At 46.6% G+C, this 19362-nt stretch overlaps 1 protein-coding gene across 1 annotated transcript; it reads left to right on the top strand.

Moving 5' to 3' along the window:
* Positions 1-1163: 1163 nt before the first annotated feature.
* Positions 1164-7267, top strand: LOC127921470 (tenascin-R-like; the record flags this gene model as incomplete). Its single annotated transcript, XM_052505165.1, has 7 exons — positions 1164-1258; positions 1759-1891; positions 2258-2409; positions 2879-2975; positions 3624-3785; positions 6850-7014; positions 7176-7267. Coding segments are annotated over 7 exons (896 nt in total), but the record flags the coding sequence as incomplete, so codon positions are not given.
* Between the last annotated feature and the right edge of the window lie 12095 nt (positions 7268-19362).

Below are 19362 nucleotides of genomic sequence, written 5' to 3'. Positions count from 1 at the left end.
AGATTTAACTCTTTGGCTTGAATGCCAAGCGTCATCTGGAGGAAACCTGCAGCATCCCTACAGTGAAGCATGGTGGAGGCAGCATCATGCTGTGGGGATGTTTTTCAACGGCAGGGACTGGGGAGACTAGTCAGGATCAAGGAAAAGATTAACGGAGCAAAAGTACAGAGAGAACCTTGATAAAAACTGCTCCAGAGCTCAGGACCTCAGACTGGGGCGAAGGTTCACCTTCAAAAACAAGTGTGCCAAGCTTGCAGCATCAGACCCAAAAGACTTGATGCTGTAATCATGCAAAGTTGCTAACAAAGTACTTGGGATAAAGGTTCTGAATGTAAATATATTTCTTTTATATATATATATATATAATATAAATTAGCAAAAAAATATATATATATTTTTGTTTTGGCATTATGGGGTATTGTGTGTAGATTGATTAGGGAAAAATCTATTGAATCAATTTTATAATAAGGCTGTCACGTAACTATATGTGGAAAAGTCAAAGGGGTCTGAATACTTTCAGAAGGCACTGTAGACCAGTGGAGGCTGCAGAGGGGAGGACGACTCATAACAGTGTCTGGAAGGGAGCAAAGGGAATGGCATCAAACACATAGGAACTACTCCAGTCACCAGCCCATCCTCCCCAATTAAGTGCCAACAACCTCATGTAGTATATACTATGTACCATAGCTAGTATAACTACACCTGTACATTGTATACTGTTCTACTCACGTTCCAAGCTGTAATCCAGCCTAAGCTGCATCCCCTGTCCCTCCTCCTCATCCCCACAGCTCCCAATGTAACAGTGACAGTGATGGTGTCTGGTAACTCAGTAGAGCAGCAGCTGAGAGGGCTGCAGAGAGAGACACCGTGTACACAGTCAAAGCCCTGAGCTCAGAAAGACAGTCTGCAGAGCACAGCCATCACTACCACCTTCACAACGGCCAGTGGTGAGTACACAGGGGGAGACACTGCACAACATCACATGTAACTACAGCGTAGAACCCCAAAGATCTGAAGCTCAGAGTTACCGGTCAAGGGTACAACACGACCTCCATTCCCGACTCGTTGGTATTTCTGAGGTCCTACTGTATAGGGAAAAGAACCAGGACAGAACGTACCTGTATGTGTGATGGTTTTTGTCCTTCAGCTGTAAGGCCAGTGAGTGGGCGCTCGTTCTGCTGTTGTATCATGGAAATCCCCCAGTGTTGCGTTCAGCAGATACAGAGTGACCTATCAGACGGCAGGAGAGGAGGTCAAGGTGAGCTTTATTCCTCACATGATACATTCGTATGAACTTAATACCACAACTATACTGCTACTATATTATACCAATGCTACAGATGTAGGATCTTCATTTGAGCCAGTTTGCTACAGCAGGAAAATAATCCTGCCGCAACAGAAACTGTGAATTATGTTTATTATAAGTAATGGACATTTTTATAAGGGCTGATACATTTTTCTTAAGGAAAAATCAAGTCTGAAATTGGAAATTACAAGCTTCAGAAGACTTTTTAAACCTCAAATTCCAAGGAAATGTAAAAAATACTATCAAATGAAGATCCTGCATCTGTATACAATGATGCGTCCCAATGACCATATTCCTATAGTGTACTACTTTTTACCCAGGGCCCATAGTCAAAAGTAGTGCACTATATAGGAAATAGGGTGCCATTTGGGACGGACTATATGAGGTGAAACAACAGTGCATGAGGTAAGACAGTTTCAAACATCTGTTTCTCTGGCCCTCTATCTCCCCAGGAGGTGATTCTGGACTCCACGGTGACGGAGTACAAGCTGACTGGACTGTTCTCTATGTCTAAGTACACGGTGCTGGTACAGGGAGAGAGAGAGGGGCAGTACACATCTATTGTCACCACTGAGTTTATCACAGGTAGGTGTTACAGACCAGCAGTGAATTTTGAAAATGTACTTTGCACATGAGTCTCTCCATTTCATCAACTCAAGGCAACAGGGTTACTTATCTTTTACAGAGAATGTAGTAATTGTATAGTAATGTTATAGTAATCTTATAGTAATTGTATAGTAATGTTGTAGTAATTGTATAGTAATGTTATAGTAATCGTATAGTAATTGTATAGTAATCTTATAGTAATTGTATAGTATAGTAATTGTATAGTAATGTTGTAGTAATTGTACAGTAATCTTATAATTGTAGTAATCTTATAGTATAGTAATTGTATAGTAACGTTGTAGTAATTGTATAGTAATCTTATAGTAATTGTATCCCTCGGCTCAGGAAAACTGCGCTTCCCATTCCCCACGGAGTGTTCCCAGGAGCTGCTGAACGGAGCGCTCCAGTCAGGAGAGGTGGATCTTTACCCAGAGGGCAAGAAGGGAAGGCAGTCAGAGTCTACTGTGACATGGGAGACTGAGGGAGGAGGCTGGACGGTAAGATACATGGCTTCTCTCTCTCTCTCTCTCTCTCTCTCTCTCTCTCTCTCTCTCTCTCTCTCTCTCTCTCTCTCTCTCTCTCTCTCTCTCTCTGTCTCTCTCTCTCTCTCTCTCTCTCTCTCTCTCTCTCTCTCTCTCTCTCTCTCTCTCTCTCTCTCTCTCTCTCTCTCTCTATCTCTCTCTCTCTCTCTCTCTCTCTCTCTCTCTCTCTCTCTCTCTCTCTCTCTCTCTCTCTCTCTCTCTCTCTCTCTCTCTCTCTCTCTCTCTCTCTCTCTCTCTCTCTCAATCATCAGCCATCTGATTCTCTCTTGACAATCACATTTCCTTTTGAATAGCTACATTTTGTTGGACATAGTACATGGGGAATGATAGAATGGCTATGAATGTGACATCTATGCATATTTATTTTCTATGGTGAGTCTGTCTGTTTCCAATATCAGCTTTGTGAATGTGTTGCATACTGTAGGTGTTCCAGAGGAGAATGAATGGGAAGACAGATTTCTTCAGAACCTGGAGTGACTACACTAATGGCTTTGGAAACCTTAGCGAGGACTTCTGGCTCGGTAAGGTTCAGTTCAATACTGCTGATCCACTCAAAGTCCTCAGAAGAGGACAAACAGGAAACTGTAGTTCATTGGGGCCATTTCTATTATCATTTCAGTAAATTCAGGAAGTAAACAAATACATTTTCAAATTTTCTTTAATCCTTCTCTGTGAGAACATTTTTAAATAGGATTTTCAGTCCACTTCTTGAATTGACTGAATAGAGGACATGAATGAAGATGGCGGCCCCATGTACTTACCACAAATACCTCATTTGCTAAGTTCGTCCTATTATACAGTGGTTTCCATTATTCTTGTTTGGAATCTGCATTAGCTTCAGTAAATCTCCAAGATGGTGGCAATTTGAAAAAACATAAATGGAAAAGTAAATTGTGCTGATTTACTGGCACATTGAGCCATGTCGCTCCGTAGTTTAAAAACTCTGTGGGTAATGCTAAAACAATGACTGCATATCCAGATTCCTCCTTCTTTACCCCACCCTCACCATTGAAATGGAATTGACCCCAACCATGCTAACTGTATCAAAAGGGAGGCTACTACCAAAGCGTACAGTATGTACTCTAAGCTCACAGCTTGAACATAGAGTACATAGTATATGTTTTAAATGATGTCCTAATCTTCTCTCTCTCTGTCTCTCATCCATCCAGGTAATGAGCTGCTTCACAACCTGACCAGCATGGGCCCAGTGAGCCTGAGAGTGGACCTGCATTCAGGCAACGATACGGCCTACGCCCATTACTCCAGCTTCACCATCGACTCAGTGGACAAACACTACGCCATCGAGGTGTCTGGATACACCGGCACTGCAGGTAAAAGGATGTACACTAGCCAAGATAGAATGTGAGGACAGAGCCTAGCAGAGCAGAATGTACACTAGCCAAGATAGAATGTGAGGACAGAGCCTAGCAGACAGAATGTACACTAGCCAAGATAGAATGTGAGGAGACAGAGCCTAGAGCAGAATGTACACTAGCCAAGATAGAATGTGAGGACAGAGCCTAGCAGAGCAGAATGTACACTAGCCAAGATAGAATGTGAGGACAGAGCCTAGCAGAGCAGAATGTACACTAGCCAAGATAGAATGTGAGGACAGAGCCTAGCAGAGCAGAATGTACACTAGCCAAGATAGAATGTGAGGACAGAGCCTAGCAGAGCAGAATGTACACTAGCCAAGATAGAATGTGAGGACAGAGCCTAGCAGAGCAGAATGTACACTAGCCAAGATATAATGTGAGGACAGAGCCTAGCAGAGCAGAATGTACACTAGCCAAGATAGAATGTGAGGACAGAGCCTAGCAGAATGTACACTAGCCAATAGAATGTGAGGACAGAGCCTAGCAGAGCAGAATGTACACTAGCCAAGATAGAATGTGAGGACAGAGCCTAGCAGAGCAGAATGTACACTAGCCAAGATAGAATGTGAGGACAGAGCCTAGCAGAGCAGAATGTACACTAGCCAAGATAGAATGTGAGGACAGAGCCTAGCAGAGCAGAATGTACACTAGCCAAGATAGAATGTGAGGACAGAGCCTAGCAGAGCAGAATGTACACTAGCCAAGATAGAATGTGAGGACAGAGCCTAGCAGAGCAGAATGTACACCTAGCCAAGATAGAATGTGAGGACAGAGCCTAGCAGAGCAGAATGTACACCAGCCAAGATAGAATGTGAGGACAGAGCCTAGCAGAGCAGAATGTACACTAGCCAAGATAGAATGTGAGGACAGAGACTAGCAGAGCAGAATGTACACTAGCCAAGATAGAATGTGAGGACAGAGCCTAGCAGAGCAGAATGTACACTAGCCAAGATAGAATGTGAGGACAGAGCCTAGCAGAGCAGAATGTACACCAGCCAAGATAGAATGTGAGGACAGAGCCTAGCAGAGCAGAATGTACACTAGCCAAGATAGAATGTGAGGACAGAGCCTAGCAGAGCAGAATGTACACTAGCCAAGATAGAATGTGAGGACAGAGCCTAGCAGAGCAGAATGTACACTAGCCAAGATAGAATAGACAGAGCCTGGGCAGAGGCCAAGATAGAATGTGAGGACAGAGCCTAGCAGAGCAGAATGTACACTAGCCAAGATAGAATGTGAGGACAGAGCCTAGCAGAGCAGAATGTACACTAGCCAAGATAGAATGTGAGGACAGAGCCTAGCAGAGCAGAATGTACACTAGCCAAGATAGAATGTGAGGACAGAGCCTAGCAGAGCAGAATGTACACTAGCCAAGATAGAATGTGAGGACAGAGCCTAGCAGAGCAGAATGTACACTAGCCAAGATAGAATGTGAGGACAGAGCCTAGCAGAGCAGAATGTACACTAGCCAAGATAGAATGTGAGGACAGAGCCTAGCAGAGCAGAATGTACACTAGCCAAGATAGAATGTGAGGACAGAGCCTAGCAGAGCAGAATGTACACTAGCCAAGATAGAATGTGAGGACAGAGCCTAGCAGAGCAGAATGTACACTAGCCAAGATAGAATGTGAGGACAGAGCCTAGCAGAATGTACACTAGCCAAGATAGAATGTGAGGACAGAGCCTAGCAGAGCAGAATGTACACTAGCCAAGATAGAATGTGAGGACAGAGCCTAGCAGAGCAGAATGTACACTAGCCAAGATAGAATGTGGGACAGAGCCTAGCAGAGCAGGATGTACACTAGCCAAGATAGAATGTGAGGACAGAGCCTAGCAGAAATGTACACTAGCCAAGATAGAATGTGAGGACAGAGCCTAGCAGAGCAGAGATAGCCAAGATAGAATGAGGACAGAGCCTAGCAGAGCAGAATGTACACTAGCCAAGATAGAATGTGAGGACAGAGCCTAGCAGAATGTACACTAGCCAAGATAGAATGTGAGGACAGAGCCTAGCAGAGCAGAATGTACACTAGCCAAGATAGAATGTGAGGACAGAGCCTAGCAGAGCAGAATGTACACTAGCCAAGATATAATGTGAGGACAGAGCCTAGCAGAGCAGAATGTACACTAGCCAAGATAGAATGTGAGGACAGAGCCTAGAGAATGTACACTAGCCAAGATAGAATGTGAGGACAGAGCCTAGCAGAGCAGAATGTACACTAGCCAAGATAGAATGTGAGGACAGAGCCTAGCAGAGCAGAATGTACACTAGCCAAGATAGAATGTGAGGACAGAGCCTAGCAGAGCAGAATGTACACTAGCCAAGATAGAATGTGAGGACAGAGCCTAGCAGAGCAGAATGTACACTAGCCAAGATAGAATGTGAGGACAGAGCCTAGCAGAGCAGAATGTACACTAGCCAAGATAGAATGTGAGGACAGAGCCTAGCAGAGCAGAATGTACACTAGCCAAGATAGAATGTGAGGACAGAGCCTAGCAGAGCAGAATGTACACTAGCCAAGATAGAATGTGAGGACAGAGCCTAGCAGAGCAGAATGTACACTAGCCAAGATAGAATGTGAGGACAGAGCCTAGCAGAGCAGAATGTACACTAGCCAAGATAGAATGTGAGGACAGAGCCTAGCAGAGCAGAATGTACACTAGCCAAGATAGAATGTGAGGACAGAGCCTAGCAGAGCAGAATGTACACTAGCCAAGATAGAATGTGAGGACAGAGCCTAGCAGAGCAGAATGTACACTAGCCAAGATAGAATGTGAGGACAGAGCCTAGCAGAGCAGGTGCTTAAGGTTGAGGAACCAAAACTCAAATAGCTCACAAACAGATATTCAATACGAGGAACCAAAACTCAAATCCACAAAGTAAATTTTACACAGGGGTGGGAATCCCTCATTACAAATAAAAGTAAACATTTTACTGAAGTGGAATGGTGGGATTGGTCCTCTCACTCTACAAATCCTGAATTGTACTTGTTTCTTTCTTCCTCGTCACGTCTATAAGGTGACTCCATGAAGTACCACAACGGGCGCCCATTCTCCACCAGAGACAAGGAACCCCTCCCCCTGGGCATCCACTGTGCCAGGGCCTACATGGGCGGCTGGTGGTACAAAAACTGCTACAAGACCAACCCTCAACGGCCTCTATGGCACCAACAGCAACAACCAGGTACCACTAGTACCAGTATCATCCCACTAAGTGCTTTTGTCGTTGCTTTGACATTTTGATTACAGTACCTTTCCAGGTCTTTGCTATTGCAAGACAGCACCCCAATGCTGATATGCTATAAACACTGCACCACATCTCCAGTGTTTCAAATTGATCCATAGAGAATGATAGAGGACTCTTCTTGTATCTGTTCAATTATGGCATCTGTGAGCGCATGGACAGCACCATTAAGGCCATCTTCATTTTGAATTAATTACTTTTTTATTCTACTACTTCTATGAGTTGGTAAACAAACTGAAAAGGTGCACATTGCCACATGGAGTGTGTTGTTTGAACAGATATAAAGCCACGGTTGGTGATCTACTGCCACATATAGTGTGTTGTTTGAACAGATATAAAGCCAAGGTTGGTGATCTACTGCCACATAGAGAGTGTGTTGTTTGAACAGATATAAAGCCACGGTTGGTGATCTACTGCCACATAGAGTGTGTTGTTTGAACAGATATAAAGCCACGGTTGGTGATCTACTGCCACATAGAGTGTGTTGTTTGAACAGATCCACGGTTGGTGATCTACTGCCACATAAGTGTGTTGTTTGAACAGATCTACTGTGTGTTGTTTGAACAGATATAAAGCCACGGTTGGTGATCTACTGCCACATAGAGTGTGTTGTTTGAACAGATATAAAGCCACGGTTGGTGATCTACTGCCACATAGAGTGTGTTGTTTGAACAGATATAAAGCCAAGGTTGGTGATCTACTGCCACATAGAGTGTGTTGTTTGAACAGATATAAAGCCACGGTTGGTGATCTACTGCCACATAAGTGTGTCTGTTGTGTTGTTTGAACAGATATAAAGCCACGGTTGGTGATCTACTGCCACATAGAGTGTGTTGTTTGAACAGATATAAAGCCACGGTTGGTGATCTACTGCCACATAGAGTGTGTTGTTTGAACAGATATAAAGCCACGGTTGGTGATCTACTGCCACATAGAGTGTGTTGTTTGAACAGATATAAAGCCACATAGAGTGTGTTGTTTGAACAGATATAAAGCCACGGTTGGTGATCTACTGCCACATAGTGTGTTGTTTGAACAGATATAAAGCCAAGGTTGGTGATCTACTGCCACATGAGTGTGTTGTTTGAACAGATATAAAGTGTGTTGTTTGAACAGATTGGTGAAATAGCAGATATAAAGCCACGGTTGGTGATCTACTGCCACATAGAGTGTATTGTTTGAACAGATATAAAGCCAAGGTTGGTGATCTACTGCCACATGGAGTGTGTTGTTTGAACAGATATAAAGCCAAGGTTGGTGATCTACTGCCACATGGAGTGTGTTGTTTGAACAGATATAAAGCCAAGGTTGGTGATCTACTGCCACATAGAGTGTGTTGTTTGAACAGATATAAAGCCAAGGTTGGTGATCTACTGCCACATGGAGTGTGTTGTTTGAACAGATATAAAGCCACGGTTGGTGATCTACTGCCACATGGAGTGTGTTGTTTGAACAGATATAAAGCCAAGGTTGGTGATCTACTGCCACATAGAGTGTGTTGTTTGAACAGATATAAAGCCACGGTTGGTGATCTACTGCCACATAGAGTGTGTTGTTTGAACAGATATAAAGCCAAGGTTGGTGATCTACTGCCACATAGAGTGTGTTGTTTGAACAGATATAAAGCCACGGTTGGTGATCTACTGCCACATGGAGTGTGTTGTTTGAACAGATATAAAGCCACGGTTGGTGATCTACTGCCACATAGAGTGTGTTGTTTGAACAGATATAAAGCCACGGTTGGTGATCTACTGCCACATAGAGTGTGTTGTTTGAACAGATATAAAGCCACGGTTGGTGATCTACTGCCACATGGAGTGTGTTGTTTGAACAGATATAAAGCCACGGTTGGTGATCTACTGCCACATAGAGTGTTTGAACAGATATAAAGCCACGGTTTGAACTGATAGTGTGTTGTTTGAACAGATATAAAGCCACGGTTGGTGATCTACGGCCACCTGCAGTTATGGAATGTTTGCTCATGTATAATTCATTGGCTGATCCCACCCAGTCCCACCCAGTTGACTACTTCAAAATGGTGAAATTTCTCAATGACGATGCCCATGCTAAGACGGGCTTTTAGGCACTAGAGTCCTCTATCTATCTCTATGATTTGAACAGACTTCTTATTTGATGTTGTGTCATCTGCTGTCAACTCCTATCCACTCCTGTAACTGAATTTAAGTTTGTCAACTCATCTACTAAATGAACGTAACTCTTGTGCTGTGTTATAGGGTGTGGTGTGGATAGACTGGAAGGGCAAAGACTCGTCCATTCCCTTCACTGAGATGAAGTTCCGACCGGCCGGGATCTCCATCACAACCACGGATAAGACTGTCCTCTGACTCGTCCACCCCTAAACCCTTTCTTTGAGAAACAGGAAAGTGAAGCACCAAGAGACCATAAACGTGTGGATGTCGCACTTCCTGCATCTCAAATTCCACCTCAACTTGCATGTCCAGTGGTCTTAACAGCCGTCACGACAGACAGCGTATCAGTCTGTACTTGTACTGTACAGTGCAGTGCACCAGGCTCCTGTTCTGTACCTTTATCATGCTGTCTCTCTCAGCTGTATCTGTAGACAGGAAATATTTGTGATTGCAGCATTTTGTATAGTATTGTTTTATGACCCAACTCTTACCGTCTCCAACTCAATGACTGTTCTACTGCTCTGACCCCAAAGCATCTCTACCTGATGCACATCACAAGGTTACCACCCCACTACTACTGTAATAAAACATGCACTGTCTCACTCTATTGCAATAAATGAGGCACATGAATGCCTGGATGGAAATGGGTTTTTGTACTCAACTATGTGAGTGGTGTTGTGTGTGTGTGACTAATCTGCTAACACGATTCTTCAGGTGTTGTCAAGGTTACTCATCACCATGTGTAGTTCACCTGTGCTAGACATGCTTATTTCACATATTTCAGTTATGTTCACAAATAGTGTTTTGTGAACTGATTTGAAACATTTAGACGAGAGAGTGTGCATGAAATCGCCTCGGACAGGTTAGTATCAGTAATAAGATGGTGAAATCATCATTACTAAACACATTTCCAGTTGACAGTTATGCAATATGACACCCACACTCGGGCTGCGTCCCTAATGGCACCATATTCCTATGCAGTGCACTACTTTTGATCAAGGCCCATAGGGAATAGGGTGTATATGGCCTATAGGGAATAGGATGCCACCTACACAAACTGAGGCTATACATCCCTGGTGTGTTTCTGTCACCATCAGCATTTTCAATCAGTGACAATCTAACATAATATAATTCACTTCTCCCTCCTCCAATAGGCATTTAGTTCCTGATCTAACAACTCAGCACACTCTGCTCGGAAATGTCCATTTATCAACGACTCACAGGAAAGACGATGAGTGGATATGGAGCTCAACTCCGTGAGGTCTCTAGCACTGCAGCATCCAGGGAAAGATAAATGAGGGTGAATGTATGAAGCTATTAGCTTGTCACGTCTTACCACAGAAGCACCCACTGAGTATGTTTCCAACTATTGAACAGACATTTTGCAGCAGAATGGCTTCAGTCACAAAGCTCAGCATTCTACTGGCGTTGATGCCTATGAAATGAAAGAACAATGTGAAGAATCCTCCTTTTCCACGACTCCTGTAGGTGAAGACTACTGGTTGATCACAGATCCTCAGCTAAAGAGAGTCTGCTGCTGTGAACTCTCTAACCCTTCACCTGAAGAGAGTCTGCTGCTGTGAATACCTCTAACCCTTCACCTGAAGAGAGTCTGCTGCTGTCAATACCTCTAACCCTTCACCTGAAGAGAGTCTGCTGCTGTGAATACCTCTAACCCTTCACCTGAAGATAGTCTGCTGCTGTGAATACCTCTAACCCTTCACCTGAAGAGTCTGCTGCTGTGAATACCTCTAACCCTTCACCTGAAGATAGTCTGCTGCTGTGAATACCTCTAACCCTTCACCTGAAGAGTCTGCCTGTGAATACCTCTAACCCTTCACCTGAAGAGAGTCTGCTGTCTGCTGCCCTTCACCTGAAGAGTCTGTGCTGTGAATACCTCTAACCCTTCACCTGAAGATAGTCTGCTGCTGTGAATACCTCTAACCCTTCACCTGAAGAGAGTCTGCTGCTGTGAATACCTCTAACCCTTCACCTGAAGATAGTCTGCTGCTGTGAATACCTCTAACCCCTTCACCTGAAGAGAGTCTGCTGCTGTGAATACCTCTAACCCTTCACCTGAAGAGAGTCTGCTGCTGGATAACCCTTCACCTGAAGAGAGTCTGCTGCTGTGAATACCTCTAACCCTTCACCTGAAGAGAGTCTGCTGCTGTGAATACCTCTAACCCTTCACCTGAAGATAGTCTGCTGCTGTGAATACTCTAACCCTTCACCTGAAGAGGGAGTCTGCTGCTGTCCTCTAACCCTTCACCTGAAGAGAGTCTGTGCTGTGAAATGAAGAGAGTCTGCTGCTGTGAATTCTAACCCTTCACCTGAAGATAGTCTGCTGCTGTGAATACCTCTAACCCTTCACCTGAAGAGAGTCTGCTGCTGTGAATACCTCTAACCCTTCACCTGAAGAGAGTCTGCTGCTGTGAATACCTCTAACCCTTCACCTGAAGAGAGTCTGCTGCTGTCAATACATCTAACCCTTCACCTGAAGAGAGTCTGCTGCTGTGAATACCTCTAACCCTTCACCTGAAGAGTCTGCTGCTGTGAATACCTCTAACCCTTCACCTGAAGAGAGGCTGCTGTGAATACCTCTAACCCTTCACCTGAAGATAGTCTGCTGCTGTCAATACCTCCCAACCCTTCACCTGAAGAGAGTCTGCTGCTGTGAATACCAACCTTCACCTGAAGAGAGTCTGCTGCTGTGAATACCTCTAACCCTTCACCTGAAGAGTCTGCTGCTGTGAATGCCTCTAACCCTTCACCTGATAGTCTGCAGCTGTTTCTAACCCTTCACCTGAAGAGTGTCTGCTGCTGTGAATACCTCTGAACCCTTCACCTGAAGATAGTCTGCTGCTGTCACTTCTCCCTCACCTGAAGATAGGCTGCTTATCAGTAACCCTTCATGACCTAACAACTAAAACCCACACCTGAAGAGCGTCTGCTGCTGTGAATATCTAACCCTTTATGCTGCAATATCTAACCCTTCACCTGAAGAGGAAATACCTCTAACCCTTCACCTGAAGCAGTCTGCTGCTTGATCAACCCTTCACCTGAAGATAGTCTGCTGCTGTGAATACCTCTAACCCTTCACCTGAAGAGGTCTGCTGCTGTGAATACAACCCTTCACCCTGTAGGGAACATCACCTGAAGAGAGTTTCTGTCTGTATGAAGCTCTGCTGCTGTCACGTCTAACCCTTCACCTGAAAGAGAGTCTGCCTCCCTCCCTCCCTGAAGAGTCTGCTTAGTTCCTGAACTAACAACAGCTGTGACACTCTGCCCTTCACCTGAAATGTCTGCATGCTATCAAACCTCAACCCTTCACCTGAAAGAGTCTGATGCTATGAATATGAAAGAACCCTTCACCTGAAGATAGTCTGCTGCTGTGAATACCTCCTTTTCACTGACTCCTGCTGGAAAGATAAAGACTAGTCTGCTGCTTGAATACCTCCTAACCCTTCACCTGAAGGTCTGCTGCTGTGAATACCTCTAACCCTTAGTTGCCCCTTCACCTGAAGAGAGTCTGCTGCTGTGAATACCTCTAACCCTTCACCTGAAGAGGGTCTTCACCCCTGAAGAGTCTGCTGAATACCTCTAAAGAACAATGTGAATACCTCTAACCCTTCACCTGAAGATAGTCTGCTGCTGTGAATACCTCTAACTGCCCTGAAGATAGTCTGCTGCTGTGAATACCTCTAACCCTTCACCTGAAGAGAGTCTGCTGCTGTGAATACCTCTAACCCTTCACCTGAAGAGAGTCTGCTGCTGTGAATACCTTTAACCCTTCACCTGAAGAGAGTCTGCTGTGTGAATACCTCTAACCCTTCACCTGAAGAGAGTCTGCTGCTGAATACCTCTAACCCTTCACCTGAAGATAGTCTGCTGCTGTGAATACCTCTAACCCTTCACCTGAAGATAGTCTGCTGCTGTGAATACCTCTAACCCTTCACCTGAAGATAGTCTGCTGCTGTGAAGACCTCTGTGAATACCTCTAACCCTTCACCTGAAGAGAGTCTGCTGCTGTCAATACCTCTAACCCTTCACCTGAAGAGAGTCTGCTGCTGTGAATACCTCTAACCCTTCACCTGAAGAGTCTGCTGCTGTGAACCCTTCACCTGAAGAGTCTGCTGCTGTGAATACCTCTAACCCTTCACCTGAAGATAGTCTGCTGCTGTGAATACTCTAACCTTCAACACCCAAGAGATACTGCTCCTAACCCTTCACCTGAAGGAGTCTGCTGCTGTGAATACCTCTAACCCTTCACCTGAAGAGAGTCTGCTGCTGTGAATACCTCTAACCCTTCACCTGAAGAGAGTCTGCTGCTGTGAATACCTCTAACCCTTCACCTGAAGATAGTCTGCTGCTGTCAATACAACCCTTCACCTGAAGAGAGTCTTAACCCCTTCACCTGAAGAGAGTCTGCTGCTGTCAATACCTCTAACCCTTCACCTGAAGAGAGTCTGCTGCTGTGAATACCTCTAACCCTTCACCTGAAGAGAGTCTGCTGCTGTGAATACCTCTAACCCTTCACCTGAAGAGAGTCTGCTGCTGTGAATACCTCTAACCCTTCCTCTACCTGAAGAGAGTCTGCTGCTGTGAATACCTCTAACCCTTCACCTGAAGAGAGTCTGCTGCTGTGAATACCTCTAACCCCTTCACCTGAAGATAGTCTGCTGCTGTGAATACCTCTAACCCTTCACCTGAAGAGAGTCTGCTGCTGTGAATACCTCTAACCCTTCACCTGAAGAGTCTGCTGCTGTGAATACCTCTAACCCTTCACCTGAAGAGAGTCTGCTGCTGTCAATACCTCTAACCCTTCACCTGAAGAGAGTCTGCTGCTGTGAATACCTCTAACCCTTCACCTGAAGAGAGTCTGCTGCTGTGAATACCTCTAACCCTTCACCTGAAGAGTCTGCTGCTGTGAATACCTCTAACCCTTCACCTGAAGATAGTCTGCTGCTGTGAATACCTCTAACCCTTCACCTGAAGAGGGGGTCTGCTGCTGTGAATACCTCTAACCCTTCACCTGAAGATAGTCTGCTGCTGACCTCTAACCCTTCACCTGAAGAGTCTGCTGCTGTGAATACCTCTAACCCTTCACCTGAAGAGAGTCTGCTGCTGTGAATACCTCTAACCCTTCACCTGAGAATTCCACCCTGGATGCAGACTTATGGGATCGTCTAAAAGCTATCTGTGAATCTGAGGAACAATTCTTATCTCAGATCAACAACCTCACTCAGTCAGACTCTGGGCATTACAAGGTGTGCTGGACAAATGGCACAGGGTCCAAACAGAAGAACATAGACCTCACCGTTTGCAGAACTACAGGCAAGAAGCCAGTTGTAACATTTATCTAGTTAGGAGAGACAGTAGACCTGTTGTGTGGGAAGGCAAGGGGTGGTGACAATGTGACTGCCCGGTGGTTATATTTGAACATTTGGGACATCATTAGTTCCCTAGCACCTTTCTTGGAGGACGAAATGGGATGGCAAATGGTTGAGAACAGCTCCACTCTACGTATCACCAACTTCACCACTGAGGACAAGATATCTTTTGTTTTAATGGTACTGGAGCCCCAGCAATGTGTTTACAGGAGTTGATGGAAGTGAGGCCTGAGGCAATGTATCTCCATTGCTCATTGGGAGAAAATGCAGTGCCTTGCTTTAACACTGACCCCAGTGGAGAAGAGTTGCATACTGGCAGGTTTAGAGTGAAAACACCTCTGAGGATAACCTCAAATGTACATGGTGGATGGTGGATGGTGGATGGTGGATGGTGCATGGTGGATGGTGGATGGTGCATGGTGGATGGTGGATGGTGGATGGTGGATGGTGGATGGTGGATGGTGCATGGTGGATGGTGGATGGTGGATGGTGCATGGTGGATGGTGGATGGTGCATGGTGGATGGTGGATGGCATGGTGGATGGTGCATGGTGGATGGTGGATGGTGGATGGTGCATGGTGGATGGTGCATGGTGGATGGTGCATGGTGGATGGTGGATGGTGCATGGTGGATGGTGCATGGTGGATGGTGCATGGTGGATGGTGGATGGTGGATGGTGCATGGTGGATGGTGGATGGTGCATGGTGGATGGTGGATGGTGGATGGTGGATGGTGCATGGTGGATGGTGGATGGTGGATGGTGGATGGTGCATGGTGGATGGTGGATGGTGGATGGTGGATGGTGGATGGTGCATGGTGGATGGTGGATGGTGGATGGTGGATGGTGCATGGTGGATGGTGGATGGTGGATGGTGCATGGTGGATGGTGGATGGTGGATGGTGCATGGTGGATGGTGGATGGTGGATGGTGGATGGTGGATGGTGGATGGTGGATGGTGGATGGTGCATGGTGGATGGTGGATGGTGCATGGTGGATGGTGGATGGTGCATGGTGCATGGTGGATGGTGGATGGTGGATGGTGGATGGTGGATGGAAGAGTGTCAGGGAATTACACCCTGGTCATCCCATCACTGATGCTGAACCACACAGGCTTCTGTATATGTTTTAGCGGTTTCAGGATTCTTCAATGCTGTGACCTGCTGGTGTGCTGCAAGTCCGAGTCTCCTCAGAGGGAAGGGAAGCTGCTCTCAGCTGTAACGCTGATCTCACTCAGCCTGCTGAGGTTGTATGGTACAGACAGAGCGATCTGGTGGACGATGTCATCATGGACACACAAAACACACTGTATGTCTGCCAACGCAGAAATTATTTGAGGATATGGAGGGCCGAATGAATGCGTCTAGTCCTCACTCCTCTTTGGTGCTCTCTAACGTCTCACTGGAGGACCGTGGGAAGTACTAGTGTGCTGTCATCTATGAAGACGCGTGTCAGTGACTAAGACCCATCTGATTTACGTTGAGAGAGATCCCTTTGTTGTCGATTCCACTTACTATGCAGTGTTCTCGTCATTGCTGGGCTGTGTTCTGCTGGGGATGGCCTGCACTGTGATCACTGTGAACATGGAGACCACGAGAAGAGACTGTGCGTCTCTACAGACTGAGGACTGCAGCCCAGACGCAGGGACAACAGAGCAATGGAGAGGAAGAGGAGGGAGGAGAGAGAGAGGAAAGGGGAGGAGAGGGAAGAGAGAGGGAAAGGATAGAATAGAGAGTGAAGGAAGTGAGTTATAAGCGAAGAGAGAGAGGGAGGGGAGGAAGAGAGGAGGAGAAGAGGGGAGGAAGAGAGAGGGAGAAAGAGAGAGGGGGGAGGAGGGGGAGAAGAGGGGAGGAAGAGAGGGGGAACGAAGAGAGAGGGAAGGAAGAGAGAGGGAGAGAGAAGGAGAAGAGAGAGGGGGGAGGAAGAGAGAGGGTAGGAAGAGAGGGGGAGGAAGAGAGAGAGGAAAAGAGAGGGGAGGAAGAGAGAGGGAGAAAGAGGAGGAAGGAAGAGAGAGGAACGAAGAGAGAGGGTAGGAAGAGAGGGAAGGAAGGAAGAGAGACGGAAGGAAGAGAAGGGGAGGATGAGAGAGGGGAGCAAGAGAGAGGGAGGAAGAGAGAGGAGAGTGAAGAGAGGGGAAGGAAGAGAGGGGAGAAAGAGAGAGGAGAGAAAGAGAGGAGAGAAAGAGATAGGAGGAAGAGAAAGGTGAGGAAAGAGAGGACAGAAAGAGATATAGGAGGAAGAGAGAGGGGAGGAAGAGAGAGAGGAAGAGAGGGGGGAGGAAGAGAGGGGGAGCAAAGAGAGGGGATGAAGAGAGGGGAGCAAAGAGAGGGATGAAGAGAGGGGAGCAAGAGAGGGGATGAAGAGAGGAGAGAAAGAGAGGGAGAGAAATAGATATAGGAGGAAGAGAGGGGAGGAAGAGGAAGAAGAGAGAGGAGGAAGTGAGAGGAGAGAAAGACAGATAGGAGGAAGAGAGAGGGAGGGAAGAGAGAGGGGAGGGAAGAGAGAGGACAGGATCAAGTTATGAGAGGGGGCAGGGAAGAGAGAGGACAGGATAGAGTTATGAGAGGGGCAGGGAAGAGAGAGGACAGGATAGAGTTATGAGAGGGGAGGGAAGAGAGAAGATTGTGCAGATCATTCTCAAAACTCAGCTGAAAACATTTATTTTCAAATTGCCTTGAATGATTCATATTAATATTTTTCAATGTGATACTTTGGTCCCATCTTTTGACTTACTTCTATGTGAACTCATGCTGTATAGGTCCCACCTCTGTTCTTATCTGTGTCTCTCCAGCAAAGTAAACATCATCCTCTTTAAAATCACATGTCCTTCATAAAGACCCTGCCGTGGTGCAACCTAACCTCGACTGACCAAAGGACTTCAATCATCCTCTTTAAAATCACATGTCCTTCAGAAAGATCCTACCGTGGTGCAACCTAACCTGGGCTGACCAAAGGACTACAGAAAGACCCTGCCGTGGTGCAACCTAACCTGGGCTGACCAAAGGACTACAGAAAGATCCTACCGTGGTGCAACCTAACCTGGGCTGACCAAAGGACTTCATAAAGACCCTGCCGTGGTGCAACCTAACCTGGGCTGACCAAAGGACTACATAAAGATCCTGCCGTGGTGCAACCTAACCTGGACTGACCAAAGGACTACAGAAAGACCCTGCCGTGGTGCAACCTAACCTGGACTGACCAAAGGACTACAGAAAGACCCTGCCGTGGTGCAACCTAACCTGGGCTGACCAAAGGACTACAGAAAGACCCTGCCGTGGTGCAACCTAACCTGGTGCCAAAGGACTTCATAAAGACCCTGGATAACCTCGACTGACCAAAGGACTTCAGAAAGACCCTGCCGTGGTGCAACCTAACCTGGGTTGACCAACTACAGAAATACCCTGCCGTGGTGCAACCTAACCTGGGCTGACCAAAGGACTACAGAAATACCCTGACCGTGGTGCAACCTAACCTGGGCTGACCAAAGGACTACAGAAATACCCTGCCGTGGTGCAACCTAACCTGGGCTGATCAAAGGACTTCAGAAAGACCCTGCCGTGGTGCAACCTAACCTGGGCTGACCAAAGGACTACAGAAATACCTGCCGTGGTGCAACCTAACCTGGGCTGACCAAAGGACTACAGAAAGACCCTGCCGTGGTGCAACCTAACCTCGACTGACCAAAGGACTACAGAAAGACCCTGCCGTGGTGCAACCTAACCTGGGCTGATCAAGGACTACAGAAAAACCCTGCCGTGGTGCAACCTAACCTGGGCTGATCAAAGGACTACAGAAAGACCCTGCCGTGGTGCAACCTAACCTGGGCTGACCAAAGGACTACAGAAAGACCCTGCCGTGGTGCAACCTAACCTCGACTGACCAAAGGACTTCATAAAGACCCTGCCGTGGCCTAACCTGGGCTGACCAAAGGATTACATAAAGATCCTGCCGTCGTGCAACCTAACCTCGACTGACCAAAGGACTACAGAAAGACCCTGCCGTGGTGCAACCTAACCTGGGCTGATCTACAGAAATACCCTGCCGTGGTGCAACTAACCTGGGCTGACCAAAGGACTACAAAAAGACCCTGCCTGACGTAACCTGGGCTGACCAAGGACTACAGAACCCTGGTGGTGCAACCTAACCTTGACTGACCAAAGGACTACAGAAAGACCCTGCCGTGGTGCAACCTAACCTGGGCTGACCAAAGGACTACAGAAAGACCCTGCCGTGGTGCAACCTAACCTCGACTGACCAAAGGACTACAGAAAGACCCTGCCGTGGTGCAACCTAACCTCGAAAAGGACTCCAGAAAGACCCTGCCGTGGTGCAACCTAACCTCGACTGACCAAAGGACTTCAGAAAGACCTGCCGTGGTGCAACCTAACCTCGACTGACAAAGGACTACAGAAAGACCCTGCCGTGGTGCAACCTAACCTCGACTGACCAAAGGACTACAGAAAGACCCTGCCGTGGTGCAACCTAACCTGGACTGACCAAAGGACTACAGAAAGACCCTGCCGTGGTGCAACCTAACCTCGACTGACCAAGGACTACAGAAAGACCCTGCCGTGGTGCAACCTAACCTCGACTGACCAAAGGACTTCAGAAAGACCCTGCCGTGGTGCAGCCTAACCTCGACTGACCAAAGGACTACAGAAAGACCCTGCCGTGGTGCAACCTAACCTCGACTGACCAAAGGACTACAGAAAGACCCTGCCGTGGTGCAACCTAACCTCGACTGACCAAA

The sequence above is a fragment of the Oncorhynchus keta genome, unplaced genomic scaffold (genome assembly GCF_023373465.1).
Source record: "Oncorhynchus keta strain PuntledgeMale-10-30-2019 unplaced genomic scaffold, Oket_V2 Un_contig_22519_pilon_pilon, whole genome shotgun sequence".
Classification (NCBI taxonomy): domain Eukaryota; kingdom Metazoa; phylum Chordata; class Actinopteri; order Salmoniformes; family Salmonidae; genus Oncorhynchus; species Oncorhynchus keta.
This window is presented reverse-complemented; position numbering and strand designations above follow the sequence as displayed.